The sequence below is a fragment of the Leptonychotes weddellii genome, chromosome 2 (genome assembly GCF_054177405.1).
Source record: "Leptonychotes weddellii isolate Sample4059 chromosome 2, ASM5417740v2, whole genome shotgun sequence".
Classification (NCBI taxonomy): Eukaryota; Metazoa; Chordata; class Mammalia; order Carnivora; family Phocidae; genus Leptonychotes; species Leptonychotes weddellii.
In genome coordinates, this window is record NC_138370.1 from 69618292 (window position 1) to 69635737 (window position 17446).

At 40.3% G+C, this 17446-nt stretch overlaps 1 protein-coding gene across 4 annotated transcripts in view; it reads left to right on the forward strand.

Moving 5' to 3' along the window:
• Positions 1 to 1214: 1214 nt before the first annotated feature.
• The window catches only part of OTUD4 (OTU deubiquitinase 4), a 43441-nt gene continuing 27209 nt past the window's right edge, over positions 1215 to 17446 (forward strand). For 2 of the 4 annotated variants that reach the window (XM_031039953.2, XM_006744100.3), the window contains exons 1-5: positions 1215 to 1929; positions 6927 to 7010; positions 9526 to 9576; positions 15339 to 15385; positions 16073 to 16145. In XM_031039953.2, the coding sequence (XP_030895813.2) occupies positions 1771 to 1929; positions 6927 to 7010; positions 9526 to 9576; positions 15339 to 15385; positions 16073 to 16145 (414 nt within the window). In that variant the 5' untranslated portion in view covers positions 1215 to 1770. Of the gene's footprint in view, positions 1930 to 2034; positions 2146 to 6926; positions 7011 to 9525; positions 9577 to 15338; positions 15386 to 16072; positions 16146 to 17446 lie in introns of those variants that run through there. The other 2 variants (XM_031039952.2, XM_031039954.2) reach the window with 2 other exon arrangements.

Genomic DNA, 17446 nt, shown 5'->3' on the forward strand with positions numbered 1-17446 from the left:
TTAGGTCACAGTAACTTTTGTGTTCTTGAAAAACAGCACAATTAGACATAGACTCTTTAAACATTAAGAATTCAAAATTAGAAGCACCGAGGAAACCAAATCCAGGCGTCATTAACTGCTTGCACCCAAAGTATTGAAAACAAATTTCTAAAACAGAATTTTCAGTAATTTGCGTTGAATTCTCACCATCTGGCCAGCCTTGCTTCCATTCCAGAGTTCACTTAACTACATGTCTAAACCTATGCTAACCCTACACTTTTCTCACGACTGGAGTCCAGTTTATGATTAACCATGTATTTTGATAATTAGGACACCAGATGCGGTTGTATTTTATCAAAGTGAATTCTGGTGTCACACAAACACGCTGGATAAATTCTGGGTTCTAAAGCATGACGTGTCATTCAACTTTGAAGGGTAGAAAGTTGAGTTGGAAGCCTCTGCTGGTAGACATGGCAAATCCAGCATGTTATCAAGCAATTACAGGACGAATTTTTTAAGAAAAAATATTCTAACTTGTTCTGACCAGTGATATCACTTTGTGCTGGGGTGCGCAGCTACAAGGGCAAAGTGAACAAAGTCTGTGGCAAAGGCCTCGCTATGGCGAAGATGATTCTTGCCATAGCGAGGGAGCTGTACTTCTAATTTCTAATAGGAATCAGCAGTCCACGGTTGATTTATGGACAGCCTGTGTCGTCCTGCACGGTGCCAGTTCCAGGAGACCTCGCCAATTAGCTCTATTTTCTGCTTAAGCCGTTAAAGCCACCCCCATGGAAACGCCAGAAGAGGCCGGGGGGGGGGGGGAGCAGACAGGTGCGCCCTCTGTTTGGGAACACACAAAGGGCCGACCTAGCCGCCGCTGTGTCCCTGGCAACTCCACGCACGCAGGGCGCGCGCACTTCTCGCGGCGCCTCGGAGCAGTGGGCGGCCGGGCGGGTGGGGTGGCGCGCGCCGGTCGCCGCGCGTCGGCTCGCGGACAGCCTCGGCCTGCTCGCGGACGCGGTGCCCGGGAAGCGCGAAGCCGGCTCCCAGCAGCGGCGGCGCCCGCGCTGAAGGGACTTGTAGTCCGCGTGCCTCCCCGGCACCTCCCCCGGGTAGGCCGGTCCGCGCGTCCCCGCCCGCCGCAAGCCGACTTCCTGCCGCTGCCAAAACTACACCTCCCGGCGTCCTCTCCGCTGTGCGGCCGAAAGTGAAAACAAATTCTGGGCTGCGAGGTTGCTGCCCTCCGCCGGGCGCCCCCACTCGCTCCCCGCCCCTCGGGCGCCCTCCTGCGAGGTGGAGAAACGAAAGGCCGGGTCTTTCTCTTTTGGCTTCTTCGGCTCCCAGGGTGGGGAGCGCGCTGGGGACGCAGGCCTCGCTTCCTCTGAGCGGGCCCCGCGCACGCGGGGGGCGGGGGTTTCCTCGCCTCACCCCAGTCGGGACGAGGAAACTTGTGGGGGCGGCGACCCCCGGCTGTGTTCCTGAGCTGGGAAGCGAGGCCGCGGGGAAGTGACTTTTCACGCTTGGGGTTTCTTTAGTTTGCCCCCCGTTGCCGCCGGGCGCGTGGTCTCCCGGGAGGCGGCCGCGTGCGCACAGTCATGGATTAGGCAGGGCTCCCCTATGCGCGCGGGGAGCGCCGCCCGCTGCCTCGGGCCGCCGCCGCCTGCCGCCGCCCGCGGAGCCCGAGCCCGAGCCCGAGCCGCCGCCCGTCCTAGGCCGGGGCGTCGAGGAGCCGGCGGCGCGGCCATGTGGGGTTAGCCCGCGCCGCGCCTGCCCTGCAGTAGGACCGGCAACATGGAGGCGGCCGTCGGCGCTCCCGACGGGGTGGACCAGGGCGGCGCGGGGCCCCGCGAGGACGCGACGCCCATGGACGCCTATCTGCGGAAACTGGGCTTGTATCGGAAACTGGTCGCCAAGGACGGGTCGTGCCTGTTCCGGGCCGTGGCGGAGCAGGTAACGGGATGGGGAACGGGGGGAGGCTGGGTGGGAAAGCGGCGGCGGGCAGCTTTGCGGGCCGCCCACGTCCGGGGCAGCGCGTGGCCAGGCTGGCGTCACAGCGGTCCATTGTAACGCAGGAATGGGACGCTGCCCTGGGTCTGGAAGCTGTAAATCGAAACTTAAAAACCCGTAAATTAACTGGGTGTCGGTGTCGTCCCTCCCGGTGAAGAGGTAATGAGGACAACCTGTGAGGCCTGTTGAGCGCGTGTACGGTTGATTGATTGCTGGGGACTTGGCGAAATGATATTTTTCCATTCTGTTTCGCATTCACCTTCTCTCGGTTTTATAAGCACAGCGTTCACGCCAGTAAACCAGCTGTTTACTAGAGGAGGTGGTGCACCAGGCATTACTCGCAGAGCTTTTTTTTTTTTTTTTTTTGCTGTACTGGACTTTGGAATGTGGGGGAGTCTAGCCCGTCGATGTCCACTTGACTCAAGAGCGGAAAAATGTGCAGTTTGGGAAAGTCAGCTTTTTAAAAATATAGAATGTTTCAAAAGAATTGTCTTTGAGTAGATTCCACTCTTTGTTATGCTCTGCAAGGTGTGCTAAAAATAATTTACTTCTTAAAAGTCTGGTGTTGGGGATTCTCTAGGCTTTTGACCGAATTTTTCCTTGCTAATGGTCAACATGACTTTCTAACAAGGAATAATTTTTTTTCTTTTATAAGAGAGCTTTTTCCGTGTTATATAACACTGTGTAGTTGGTGTGCAATCACCACAACCCATCCTATATTGAAAAATAGCTGCTGAAATAGTTGGATAAAAGTTTCACATTACTGCCCTGGTGTGCATTTCATACCTTTCACAGTTTGCTTTCCTTCAACTTAAGATCTCTTCTCTTTTCCTGCTGTAGAGTTTTTATGATTTTTTTCCTACCTTTTTTTGAATTCTAAATAGTTTTTCAAAATTTCTGTTTGTGAGTAAATGTTTTACTTAACATCTGTAGACTGTAGTTTTTTTTTTTTTTAACTTCTAAAGGCCAGCCATTTATTTTCTAGAGGCCCTTGTTTTCACATCAGTATCATAAAATCTTTTTTTCAAGCGAGAAGTTGATTTACCTACTTCAGGTTTGCATTATGTTGCAGGCATTGTCATTCAGACATTCTTTGTATAACTCCCCAAATTCAGCTCTTTTTCAGTTCATTAGATTTCTCTCATTTTTAGAAATTTAGGATGTTCCAGTGTTGTTGCGGGATATGTTCACACACTCCCACCCCAGTCTTTACTATTAGTAGATAAACAATCTGTCCGATTTGTGAATTTTCCGGATCTCCATCTGTCCTGCTGCTTCTGCCTCAGCCTCCCTGGACTGCTCAGCACCTCCGGAAGCAGAGAGAAGGGGTGGAAGTGAATTCAGCCCTTATTTACACATAGTGTTAGCTCTAGCAAGAATTTGGTAAGGAAGGAGGTAGAAACGAATGGAAATAAGGGAAGTATGACGCTTATTTGGCATTGGATTATCCCGATCCTGGTTCATACTGAAGTAGAAAAGTGTGTCCGGTTTCAGTATCCTGTGCCATAATTGGCAAACTTGATTATACAGAAATCTCTTTTATTGAAGGGGGAAATCTATTTTTTTTTTAAGATTTTATTTATTTATTTGACAGAGACACAGCGAGAGAGGGAACACAAGCAGGGGGAGTGGGAGAGGGAGAAGCAGGCCTCTTGCTGAGCAGAGAGTCCGACGCGGGGCTCGATCCCAGGACCCTGGGATCATGACCCGAGCCGAAGGCAGACGCCCAACGACTGAGCCACCCAGGCGCCCGGGGAATCTCTATTTTTAAGTAGAAAGGTGCAAAGTTATTATCACTAAGAACTAACTCATTGCTCACATCATATAACACCTTTTATTGTATCTCATAAGATTTAAATCAGGCATAAGAAAATACCCCTTCGGGGCGCCTGGGTGGCTCAGTCATTAAGCGTCTGCCTTCGGCTCAGGTCATGATTCCAGGGTCCTGGGATCGAGCCCCCCATTGGGCGCCCTGCTCTGCGGGAAGCTTGCTTCTCACACTCCCCCTGCTTGTGTTCCCTCTCTCGTTGTGTCTCTCTCTCTGTCAAATGAATAAATAAAATCTTAAAAAAAAAAAAAAAAGAAAATATCCTCTTCGATTATGTGACTATGGTTTTTAGTATACTGAGTTTAGAAAGCTTAAATCCATGAATTTTGAGGGAAACTCCTTTCTTAAGTAGACATGGATTAAGGGTGTAGTCTTCATGGCTAAAGGCAAAGTGTGTGTGTGTGTGTGTGTGTGTGTGTGTGTGTCTGTGTCTGTGTCTGTGTATTGGGGTGGGGAGGGAAGTAACACCAACCTCAGGCTTAAAGGGTGTGCTCTATAAAAATACGTACAAAGGATTTACTTTTTTGCCAACAGTTTTTCCAATAATATTTATCATTTCTAAGGAGCCAGAGTAAATCTAAATGGCAGTCTTTGGGAGGTAGGGTAGGGGAGAGATTTGAATTAGGAGTAGTCTTTCCCTCCAAATTACCTGATTTAGTTAGGCCCTTCCCTTTTTACACTTCTGGACTTGGGCCTGCAGGAGGCCTGACCTGAATCAGCTCTGTGGCCATGGAGCTAAAAATAGGGTGCTCTTAGAGGATTTGCTAAAGCAGCGTGTCTTGGCCTTTCCCAGTGTTTATCACTATCTTGTCCCAAGTAAAGATCAGAAAGTCTCCTATTTTCTAGGTTATTTTCATGTATATAATAATTTGCAGAGATATTTGTCTTACCACTTGCATTCTTCCTCAATGTCCTTGAACTTGCACAAAGTTATACTTTTTTAAACAGTTGTCATTTAACCTTGCTTCTCTTGCAGTGCTTGGCTTTGTAAAGCTCCAGCACTCTGCAATTTATGGAAGTTGCTGAGAATTTTGCTTCTGAGTGACAGGTTCAGATTTCATGTGCTAATTAGATTTTTTAAGAGGAGAAGAAACAGATACGCTTGTCATTGTTTTTGATGGCAAATAAGCTTTATTCAGTTATGTCTGCCACCTGTTGCTAGGTAAATGGCTTTAGCACTATCTTCAGTTTGCCGATGCCAGGAAAGCCCTTAACAGACAACACTGGTTTACTCAAATAATACCTTGATTCATAATAGTGTCTAAAGTAGCTTCTGTGGAAGAAGTGTTGCTAAATGTCATTTGTTGAATTGGCAAAAATATTGTGTGGTGGTTTATTTTTATATATGGACATTTCTTCCAGCTTAGAATGTATAAAGATGCTTTTTAATAGTTTCCAAGATAGCAATGTTAGGTGTACTTCGTTAAGCTAAAAACCAGCTGTATACTGAAAAACTTACTGCTAACTTCAGCTAGTACATCTTCAATTTACCTTAATGTAAAGACATAACTAGCTGTTTCCAGACAGTTGTGCCTGTCTGGTTCTGTGAGTATAAAGATTTTATTTATTTATTTATTTTAGAGGGAGAGAGAGAGAGAGATGGAGAGAGGGTGTGCTAGTGATTGCAAGTGCGTGTGCCAGGAAGGGCAGAAAGGGAGGGTGAGGGGGGAAGAATCTCAAGCAGACTGCACTGAATGCAGAGTCCAGTGTGGGGCTTGATGCCAGGCTCCATTTCATGACCCTGAGATCAGAGATCATGACCTGAGTGAAACCAAGAGTTGGACACTTAACTGACTGAGCCACCCAGGCGCCCCTTTAGTTCTGTGAGTATAAATGAACCTTGGATGTTATCCATAGAGACCTGTAAAATGCAGCTGGAGCCTCCCTTTTCCTGAATTCTCTGCTCACCTGAACATGAGGAAAAATCACTCATTTGGACCTGTAACTCTTAAAGCTACTTTATATTAATATAAATTCTCAAGAGCCTTATTAGTATTTGGACATGTGGTTATTTTAAATGTTTCAGGGTTTTGTTCCCCCCCCCCTTAACCCTTTAGGGTACCAGGAACATCTTCATTTGAGACACTCAGTAATAGAAAATAATTTTAATCTTTTCTTTTAAGCTTGATAGTTAAAAGTGTTGGAGGTTAGCCAGAAGGGTTCCTAAACATTTGGTTATACTAGTTTCTTTCAAACCAAAGCTTTAGCATTTTAGTAAGAGACAAAATGCCCATAAGATACCCTTTTGTTGAACTAGTTTAACAGAAGAATACAGAGGCTACAAAGTGAGAGGATTTGGATCATCTTTGTAGTGTCTTATTTCAGTTGGTGCTTAAGATTTTGGGCTGGGGCTCTTGGCTGGCTCAGTTGGTAGAGCACGTGACTCTTGATATCAGGGTCGGGAGTTTGAGCCCCATGTTGGGCATGGAGCTACTTAAAATAAAAACAAACAAAAAAAAGATTTTGGGCCTAAGAGCAAGTTTCTAGGCTGTTGGGATGACAGCACACAGCAGCATGTTTGCATCCTGTGTGCTGCTCACTTGGATATTCTTTCAAGAGTTGTATAAGCCTGACAAGGATTTGGGAATGAGCACCTTAATTTTTCTGAAACCCACAGTGGACTTAAATTTCTACATAAGGCAAGTAATTCCAAATTATTGAGAAAAAGAAATCTAATTCTTACAGGCTTAATGGATTCCTGTTGAAGTTGCCTGTTCTCTTTTCCAGCAAGCATAGGATGAAGCTAAGTACTATGTAGCAGGAATTCTGTTAGCCCTTCTTTGTGAAGAGCAAGGCTATAAGAGGGCTGGTCAAGAAAGGAAAAGTATGTTAAGTTTACAAAGGTTTCCTCACAGGAGTGACCTAAAGGAGAAATGGTAATAAATTCTTCCAAACTGACTTAAGAAGTACCACTGACTGTATAGGTCACTTCGTCTGTGGTTAGAGGAAGAGGTGGGAATGAATAAAGATTTAGAAATTACTAAATGGCAAATGGAGAGAGACTGATTTCTATCAGTTTTGGGGTTATTTAGGGTGTGAAAGAAAGTGCTAGCTTGTACCATAAATCCTCTTTTAACAAAATGTGTAATAGTGTGTTGCTTTTCCTTTTCAGGTGCTGCACTCTCAGTCTCGCCATGTGGAAGTCAGAATGGCTTGTATTCACTATCTTCGAGAGAACAGAGAGAAATTTGAAGCGGTAATTTGTAATTTTAAACATGGAATGGTGTCTTGACTTGCATTTATATTTCAGCCTTTAGAAGTGGCCTGGTGGGAGTTTCACAGCCTGGATCTTAAATGCAGGTTATGAAAAAAAAAGAAATTAAAAAAGAACTGCTTTATTGAATTTAAATCCAGTTATATTCAATTGTGACATTTTTAGACTTTTTTGTGGTTTTCATTTCTTTAGACATTTAGAAAGCTATGATAGTTAACTGTGGAAGTTGGATGGATGACCTGGACAGAATCCTTGCATATTAAGAGTGAGCTTTGTCTATCATGGTCAGGGAATTGGGTGTCAGTTAATTAATAGTTTTCTGTGATTGGTAACCCCCTATGAATTTAAAAAATTTCAGACTTGGAGTATAAAAAACATGCTGAGCAAAGCTAATACTGAACCTTTAATTTTATCAGAAGGCATTTATAGATTTTTAATTTTCAGGGTTCATCATCGTGAATCACACATCAGAACACTGTAATTATGTAAATAATGATTAATAGTTGCTAGGATGTTGTATAGCAACTTACTGTAATTTTCTCAGTAGTATGTAGTAGCTGTGAAATAAGATGCCACAGTGGCCTGTTTTCATTTTACATTGAAAGCTTTATAGGATTTACTAGTTACTGGTTTTATGACCTAGAATTATGTCGTCAGACTTTCAATGATATTTTTCCTCTTTGACTGCCAAAAAAACACTGACACCTTGCAAATAACTCAATTCTAAAACTTAATAGGTAAATAGTTCTTAATTTGGATGTGCTTTTCAGTTGATGTTCCTGTATTCAAGCCAGATGTTACTACTGGTGACATTCTGGGTGTATTCTAGGTGCCGTGTTATAAGAAAGGCAGTAATGTATTCCAGGAAGGAGAGTTAACCTACTTGATCAGGAGATTTGAGAACTTGTTTTACAAAAAGGAAACTGGTGATGTGGAGGTTAGATAAGAGTGTTAGGGTATAGTACAAAAGGGGGAGGGATGGGGAGAGTGGAGTGCTCTTTAAGTATTTTAAAGAAATTACAAGTGATTAATCATTATTATTGGCCCCAGAGAGTAAAACACTGTTGACAGTAATGGAAATTGCTGTCATTGGTTGAGCACTTCTCTGTGCCAGGCATTGTTTAAGTTCTTTGCATATATTTATTTAGCCCTCAACAGTCTTAAGAGGTATGATCAGAGGTTGAAAGTTCCAAGGGGAGAAGTTTCACTTTCCTTTTATAATTTATAGTAAGTGCCTTTAAACAATTCCTGTTGGCCAAAATTGGAAAAGGTGGTCATGGGAAGGAGGGTGGAGTTTTGTGCTTTGTTTACTGACAGTGTTTAGTCAGTCTAGATGGATACTTTCTAATTGACTAGAAAGGAGAATCTCAGATTGGATGCAGGCTTGTGTCAGAACACTGTGTAGGTCTCTTCCAACTTTAAATGGTTCTCTGGGGTTTTTTTCCCCAAAAGTATAAATAATCACCTAATACAGAATTGTGATTGGTGGGATATTTAAAATATATGGCTATAAAATGCTGATTGGCAGGATATTTAAAATATATGGCTGTTTTATTATAAGCATGTGTTGAAACTTAAGATACTTCCTGGGAATTTGACAGCACATGATCTATAAAAGAATTAATCTCAGTCTCAAAAAAAAGCCATGGGTGTTTAAAAGATTTTTATAGCCGGGAGACTGTAAAAAGTGTATCAATTTGCTAAGTTAACTGGGACTATACTTTAAATAGAATTTGATGTTTCAGACTAATGTTTTTTAGAGATTTCGCAGTTAAATTAGTGTGATGGCTAACAAAAATCGCATAGCTTGAATAAACTTTTTAAGTTAAACAATGAAGCAAGCTATCTTAGAAAAATCTTGTTGGTTCTCCAAAATATCTTGCATTATTAGTTCTCATCTGTGTTTTTAGTGTGACTGATCTAAGAGACAATATACATATCTGTGATTAGTAAATTAATATTTCTTAGCTAATATATTGTTCTTAATTCTCTGTGTTGGCCATTACCAAAATACTCCTCTAAGTGCTTGTTTTATATATTTCTCTGTTCATAATGTCACTGGCAGTGACCTTGAATTGCCTTCTCCCTCAGTCTGCAAGTCCTTCCTGGGCTCAAGGCCCTCTATAAACAGGTGGCTAGTTGTGTTCCTCTCTCACTCTGTTCTCCCCCACCCAGTTGTCCTGTTCCTGCTGGCTGGTTGGCTTCTGTCTTCTCAACACAGTGCTCACTGCCTCTTCATGCTACATTGTGCCTGCGCCTGTCCACATCCTGACCAGGAAATCTTTTCTGATAATATTTCCTTTTTAAAATTCTTCTCTCTGTTTATAATCTTTACTTAATGATTTTTATGTATTTTAATAATTAGGTTGTATATATGTGTATATATTACTGTTACCGATGTTTCCAAGGTTCATGCAAGAACTTAGTAATTCACAGTGAAAAGGTTTTTTGTTTTGATGTATTTCTAATAGACTTTTTTTTTTTTTTTTTTTTGCAGTTTATAGAAGGGTCATTTGAAGAGTATTTAAAACGTTTGGAAAATCCACAGGTATGCAGTGATTCTGTAATTCTATTTTTATATATTGAAGTAAGGTATTCAACATTCATTAAAATGCAATATAGTGTATGGAGGGGTTACAGCAAGTACTTTTTTTTAAATAAACATTTCTTAGTTGCACATTTTATGTAGCATTTAATTGGAAGACAGTTGGAGCTGTGTACTGGATGTTGCCGCAGTAAGGACAGGGTCGTGCTTTTTTTATTTTTGTCATAATGGCATCTGAATGTAGCATAGAAGACCTACGATAATGGTGATGATTTTCAGGGTGCTGTATTGGTATGGGTATTGGTCTTGGTGGACAGGGTGCAAGATTTGCATGCTTCTTTAGGCCATTGAGAAGATAGGTTCTTCTATGGAGGTTCCATTTCCCATGATCAGCTTGAGAAGAGGGAAGAGACTGTTGAGAGGAAAAGGATGCCACTTCCCCAAGTCCCCCATACTTTTCTCAGTCATGTTGAAGTGAAAAGAATTTTTCTGTTTTTGTTGCTTCCAAACTAATACTCTCCCTGTAAAAATCCAAATATCATGAAATGCCACACAGAGTGCCTTGTAGAATATTCCATCATCCCCAGAGGTAATCTCTGTTGAGTTTAAAATGACATTAGCCAAGGAAGAAGCTAAGAAGAGGAGTCAGGTAGGAAGGAAAAGAAATAATAACTTAGGAACAGGGTGTTTGATTAACAGTTGGGGTCTCCATTTGATTCTCTGAAACTAATTTGAGTCCTTGTTGATGCCAAGAATTGACAGGCACTCTGGGGATGCAGAGGTAATTGGGATTTGGGTGCTGTTCTCAGGAGTTTGCCTGTAGTAGGGAAAAACACCTCATAGAAGTGAGAAAGCACGTGTCATAAGAAGTCTAGATATGATGCTATAGGCATTCAATGTTATATTTTTACCTGGGTTGGCAAAGGAAGAGGTAGTGGGTTGGCATTTGACATCTGAATAGATTCTGAATGAGAAATGCCTAGGGTGAAGGGTAATTCTAGGAAAGGGAAAACTGAGCAAGGCAGATTCAGAAAGCACATCAGTTTGCGTGAAGTATGTGAAGGTAGGAGGTAGTGAGAAGTCAGAGGGCAGGCTGTGGGACCAGTCACGGAAGAGCCTTCACTGCTAGGCTCAGTAGTTTGGAGCTTATGCTTTAGGCTGGCATTTCTCAGTGTCAGCCATAGACTATCTGCATCAGAATTACCTGAGGTGGTTGTAAATTCCACTATTCCAGACCTGAATCAAAGTCTATGTCTGGGGAGTGAGAATCTGGTATTGGGAAACCTTTTAAATTTTTTGAGACAGGAAGTGAGTATGTCACTGCTGAGAACCAAGAATAGTGCTTGGCTTCTTTGTTGGCTGTCTGGATGGATGGATAGAAGAATATTGTGCAGAGATGGTTTGGAAGTGGATGAGACCAGAGGTGGGAAGACCATTTGCATGGTTTTAAAAAAAGAAATGTTTAATACATGGTAAAATGTGCACATTACATGCAGTGTGAAAAAAGGAGTAAGTATTGTGTACTCCAGTTTTGGAGACAGATACCTCTGAAGGTCTTTTCGCTAAATCCGCTCCTGACTCCATTTTTACTTCAGTCATTTCAGTACTGAGTTTTGCCCATATATCATGGTCACAAATATCATTTTCCTGCATTTTTTTTTTTTCTCTTACCTTAAAGCCTCTTTGAAGATGAGGATTGTATATTTTATTGCTTTTGGGATTTTCATAGTTACCTTTCAATTTTGGGTGCTGAACTGATTTGTGTGTGTGGTTTGAATGTTAAATCCACATTGCATTGTATGTAACATACAGGAAAGATAAACACCAGAATGTTGTTATCTCTAGTAATATTCCTGGTAATTTTTACTCCATTATGGAAAATAAAGGAAAAGGAAATAACAAAGTCTGTTTATTAACTCCTCCCCCCCCTTTTTTTTTAAGTAACCTCTACCCCCAACATGGGGCTTGAACTCAGTGCTCAGAGATCAAGAGTCACATGCCCTACTGATTGAGCCAGCTAGGTGCCCCTGTTCATTAACTTTTTAATCAAGAAAAATCCCACAATGTTTTTTATAGTAATCTTTGTGTAGCAGTTCAGGTTGTCAAGCTATGAGGTTCTGAGAAAGGGTGGACATGGTGGGAGTGGAGAGAAAGGGGAGAGAGGGAGGAAATGACGTAGTGTGAAGTGAACTGAGACTGATTTGGGCCTCTGTAGGAGAGGAAGGAGGAAAGTTGTGGTTTTGAGCACATGGGACAGGGGTCTCCTTCCCAGGGTGCTGACTGGCCAGCTTTTTTGTTTTTATGACACCCCCTTCCCCAATCTGATCAAATTTCTTCTCCAGATGTTTCAGGTACCTTCTCTTTGTGCCTTTTTTTTTAAGATCTTATTTATTTATTTGAGAAAGTGTGTGCGTGCATGCACATGGGCAAGAGGAGGGGCAGAGGAAGAGGGAGAAACACACTCCCTGCTGAGCATGGAGCCCGGCCATGTGGGGCTCCATCGCAAGACCCTGAGGTCATGACCTGAGCCGAAGTCAGACGCTTAACTGACTGAGCCCCCCAGGCGCCCCTTGTGCTTCTTTATTAGCAACAGATATTTATGTCTTTATTCGTTTTTCTTTTTCCCTGGTATATGGGATGTATGAAATGAAAAGAGAAACATAGTTGATAAACTCTTACACGTTTCACCCAGTTCTTAGAGAAAACATCTTTATTCTTTACTTAAAATGCCAGTGGAGCATTTTGAAAAATGCCTCAAACTTTTGCAAGAATATATTTTGTCAGCTTTATGGAGGTAAAATCGACACAGTGAAAATCACCAGTTTTTTTTTCCACCTAAAATTCACCAATTTTAAGTGAATAATTTGATGAGATTTGACAAATGTATACAGTTGCATAACCACCGCTACAAATACATAGGGGACGTTTCCATCACTTCACAAAGCTCCTTGTGCCCTTTTGCCCTTAGTCTCTTTTTCCCCACCTTCTGGCTGTTGGCAACCACTGATCTGATTTGTAAGTTTTGCCTTTTCTAGACTATATGAATGGAATGATATAGTTTGTAGTTTTATGTATCTGGCTTCTTTACTTAGCATAATGGAAACACTTTGAGTTTCATCCATGTTGTTGTTGGGTGTGTCAGTGGTTTGTTCCTTTTTATTGAGGAGTTCATTATAATGGATGTACTGCAATTTGCTTGTCCATTTATCATTTCATGAATATTTGGGTTCTTTCCAGTTTTAGACTGTTTCATGATTAAAGCTGCTAAGAATATTTGCCTGTAAGTGTTAATGGGGACATATGTTTTATTTTCTCTTGGATTAACACCTAGGAATGGAATTGCTGTCACAGGGTAATTGTATGTTTAACTTAATGAGAAGCAGCCAAACTCTTTCAAAGTGGCTTTGCCATTTTGCTTTCTCATTGGCAATATATGACAATTCCAACTGCTCTATGTCTTTGTTAACATTCAGTCTTGTCAGCCTTTGAAATTGTAGCTGTTCAGTGGTTGTGTAGTGTGGTATGTCATGGTGGTTTTAACTTGTATTTATTTCTCTAATGTTGAACATCTTTTCATGTGCTCATTTGCCATCCATATATCTTTGTTGGTGAAATGTCTGTTCATAGATTTTGCCCATATTTTGTTATGTTGCTGGTTTTATTGAATTGTGTAAGAGTTCTTTATACTGGATATAAGTTCTTTATTGATAATGTAATTTTCAAATATTTTCTTCCAATTTATAACTATCTTTTCATTTTCCTAATAGCATCTTTAGTAACAAAAGTTTATTTTTAGTGACTGTTGAACATTTAAGTTACATGTTTTTTATATAGTTCACTAGCTAAAACAGATTTTGCAGAAATGCTGTACTGTGACCCACAATAAAGTATATTAAACATCATAAGTGATGAGTAAATAAAATTACAGCCTTAAGGTGGAAGACAATGGTAGAACATTAGGTATTTTTATATAACTTAATAATTGACCCTGGTTAGAGAAGACAAGATACTATGATAGCCATTGTTTATTTAACCAGACTACAACAGAATTTATTCTGAAGATTAAGGACTTATGGTGCATTATTTGAGAGGTAGTATTTTGTTGACATGAGTAGAATAATTTTCCAAAGTGATTTAACGTCTTTTGCATGAAGTAGATGTAGCTTATGTTTGATTTAAGCAAACTGGTTTGAGTGAAGGATTTCCTTTACCCCAGAATGTCACTTGTAGCAGTTTATGAGAAGCCATGATTGTTAGGCTGAGGCCTATTTTAAGAAATCTATTTTAATATATGGTACCCGTTTCATTTTGAAAACCAGAGCCAACTTTTAAGAACCATTAAAATGAAAAATCTCTGGGGGAAAGATTATCCTTGTCTGAGATCAACACATTGTTTAAAATCTTTTCCTTATCTCAAATTTCTTTAAAGGAAAAAGTGGCAACATTCGCTTACCATAGCTCATTATTGTTAGTGAGTCTCGGTATTAAGTCTTTACTAATTTCACAAGTAGTATAGGAATGCATTCTCATGGTAAAAGATGTGATACAGAATGAAGAGTGAAAATCCTTCATTTTCCCTGATCTTGTCTTCACTGTCAATTTAGGATGTATCCTTCTAGTCCTCATACGCCTGCACATACATATACTAAACCTGCCTTTTTGTTTCTCTTACCCAATAGGGTTTTTCTTTTTTTAAGATTTAATTAATTCATTTTAGAGAGCGAGTGAGACAGCGTGCGTATGCGAATGAGCAGGGAGAGGAGCAGAGGGAGAGAGAGAGAGAATCTCAAGCAGACTCCACACTGAACGTGGAGCCTGACCTGGGGCTGTCTTATGACCCTGAGATCATGACCTGAGCCAAAATAGAGTTGGATGCTTAACTGACTGAGCCACCTAGGCACCCCATGACTGACTTCTTATACTTGACAGTCTGATCTTTCCAACTCAGTTCATGTAGGTGTACCTCATTCTTTAGATGGATTGCAAGGTGTTCCATGCATGGTGTGGATGAACCATAAATTATTTGATTACTACTTTCCTATTAATGGAATATTCAGACTTTCTTTAAAAAAAATTTTTTTTAAGCTATTACAGATAGCTACAGTGAACATTCTTGTTTATGTACATTTTTGTGGACCTATGAAATACTTGTTTAGGATAGAGTTACAGAATTTGAATTGCTGGGTCAAAGAGTGTGTATGGATATTTAAAATTCTGATATATACTGGCCATTTCCTCTAATAGGCTTAAAGACAGAGTGACTCCTTTAGGGCTGTAGAACTTCTATCTCATTTCAGAAAGATTGCTAGGACACTGATCTCTTTGTACTTTCAGTCACTCCTTTTTTAACCTTTGTGATTCCTGAGTTCTCCTTCTATTCAGCATCTCATTTTCTGGGCACATACATGTTCCAAGCTATGTCCTGGGTGCTAGGTTAAAGGACAGAGTCCTTGCCTTCAGCAGGTTCTCCACTTAGAGATACCACTCCGTGGTCTTACCATACCAATAGGAACTATCATTTCACCCTGTGTTACTAAGGATTTTTACAACAGAGACTTGGGCTATTTTTTTAAGTACTTTTTTAGTTATATATGTAAGGTCTGTTTTATATAAATGTTTTCATAATATTCATAATACTAATATGAATGAGCTTTTTTTAGGTCATTAGATATATTGTGTAAAGGTATGTGTTAAGGTATTGTATAGAGGTATATGTATTGTAAAGTATGAGACACTTAAGTGCCAACTTTTTTTCTTCGATACAGGAATGGGTTGGACAAGTGGAAATAAGTGCCCTTTCTCTTATGTACAGGTAAACACTGTAGTAACATAAGGAAACAAAAACTGAGTGGGAAATTAGTATATTCCATTATACTAAAAAATTGTTAAAATAGCGAAGCAGTTTTATGCCTTAACTGTGAAGCTTTTTTTTTTTTTAGATTTTTTAATTGCATCAATTAGATTCTGATGTTAAATATGTCAGCGTTTAGAAATTGTAATTCTCAAAATATTTTTGGGAAGGAATACAGACGTTTTTCAGGCCTATAAACGATATCACTTACAACTTGATAGAGGAATGGCTTCCTACTTTCTCAGGGCTGGTAGCATCAGATGGCCACTAGAACAGAGGCAAAACACCCCATGTTACTATTTTACTACTTTTGTTTGGGAGAGGAGCAGGTGAATGCTTTATTTTTTCTTTTTGAAATAATCTGTATAAAATTTTGTCTTCACAATTTCTGTAGTTTTGAAGTCTCCTTTTAGAATTATATCTGAAGTTAACGTATATGCAAATTATATTTGAAGTTCTACTTTTTAAAAAGGTACTTTTGTAGAGGTGTTTACAACTTAGTTACTGTATTACTGTCTTTAGTTTACTGCTCTGTGTCCACTGCCTGGAACATTGCTTGAACATATTAGGCTCTTGATGAATGAACGAACAAATGGTTAAGTCATGAAATATATTTTCTCAGAAGTAATTGCTCAATTTTATTTTCAGGAAAGATTTTATCATTTATCGGGAACCAAATGTTTCTCCTTCACAAGTAACTGAAAATAATTTTCCGGAGAAGGTAAGAATTTTTCTAAGCGTTTCTAAAGGATTTAAGTAAAAGAACCACTTGCCACCTTGACCTTCTGAGCTCTAATTTTAAGGTGACCTTTTGAAATATTTTTGTATGAAGTTTATGATAATTTTTTAAAGTTCCTGTTAATCATTATTTATTTTTTTAAAGATTTTATTTATTTATTTGACAGAGACACAGCAAGAGAGGGAACACAAGCAGGGAGAGGGGGAGAGGGAGAAGCAGGCTTCCCACAGAGCAGGGAGCCCGATGCAGGGCTCGATCCCAGGACCCTGGGATCATGACCCAAGCCGAAGGCAGACGCTTAACGACTGAGCCACCCAGGTGCCCCACCTGTTAATCATTATTGAGTCATATTTTGTATTTGTTTTTTTCCACAAATCACTGTGGAATCACTAACGCTATCAGAACATTATACTAGAGGAAGAAACCTCAGATACTAGGGTATATGATTAACTAGACCGTTTCGCATGACTATAAACGTTAAGTACTACAATAACTTGTGAAAGTAGATTCTGCCATTGCATCCAAAAATACTTGGGTAATAGTGATATATTTCTCCTTATAAAGATAATTTACTGGCTGAGGTGTTATTACCTAGTCACAAACTGGAAACAACTAAAAAATTATGTGAAGCCTAGAAAGAAAAAAAAAAACCCTCAGTTGATTCATTAAGAGAACTTTGTTTTAATTAGCAGTTTTGGAATCATCCAGGCCAAATTGAAGTGTTTTGTCATCATGCTAATGGTGTTAAGGGGGAGGGGAATTGAGTGAAATACTACCTTTATAAAAACGCTTTCGGAGTTTCTAAGGTGCATGGCTCTGGATTTGGCCTTTCCAATACAGGTTTTGGAATATGACATAATCCAAACAAAATCAGTGTGTATTTCTTACTGCGTAAGTAATTAACTATTTAGAAAGTACTTAAAACTAAAGCAGCAGAAAGAAATTTACGTTTGATTGTGCCTCTTAGAGGTAAGCATCTTAATAAGGTTTTGGAGTATTTAGTATTTCTTACAGTCTTTCAGCTGTCTTGTTTTTTAAGTAGCTGATATTCTGTTGTTTTCATGTATATTGTGTATTTTTTGTGATCCCATAAGCATTTCCCCAGGTCATTAAGAACTTTTTGATTTAATGGCTGTGTAACATTTCAGCATTGGATATACCATAGTTGACCACATTGAAGCCTTAGGTTGCTTCTAAAATAATCATTTTAAGTAAGCTCCATGCCCAACATGGAGCCCAGTGTGGGGCTTGAACTCATGACCCTGAGATCAAGATCTGGGCTG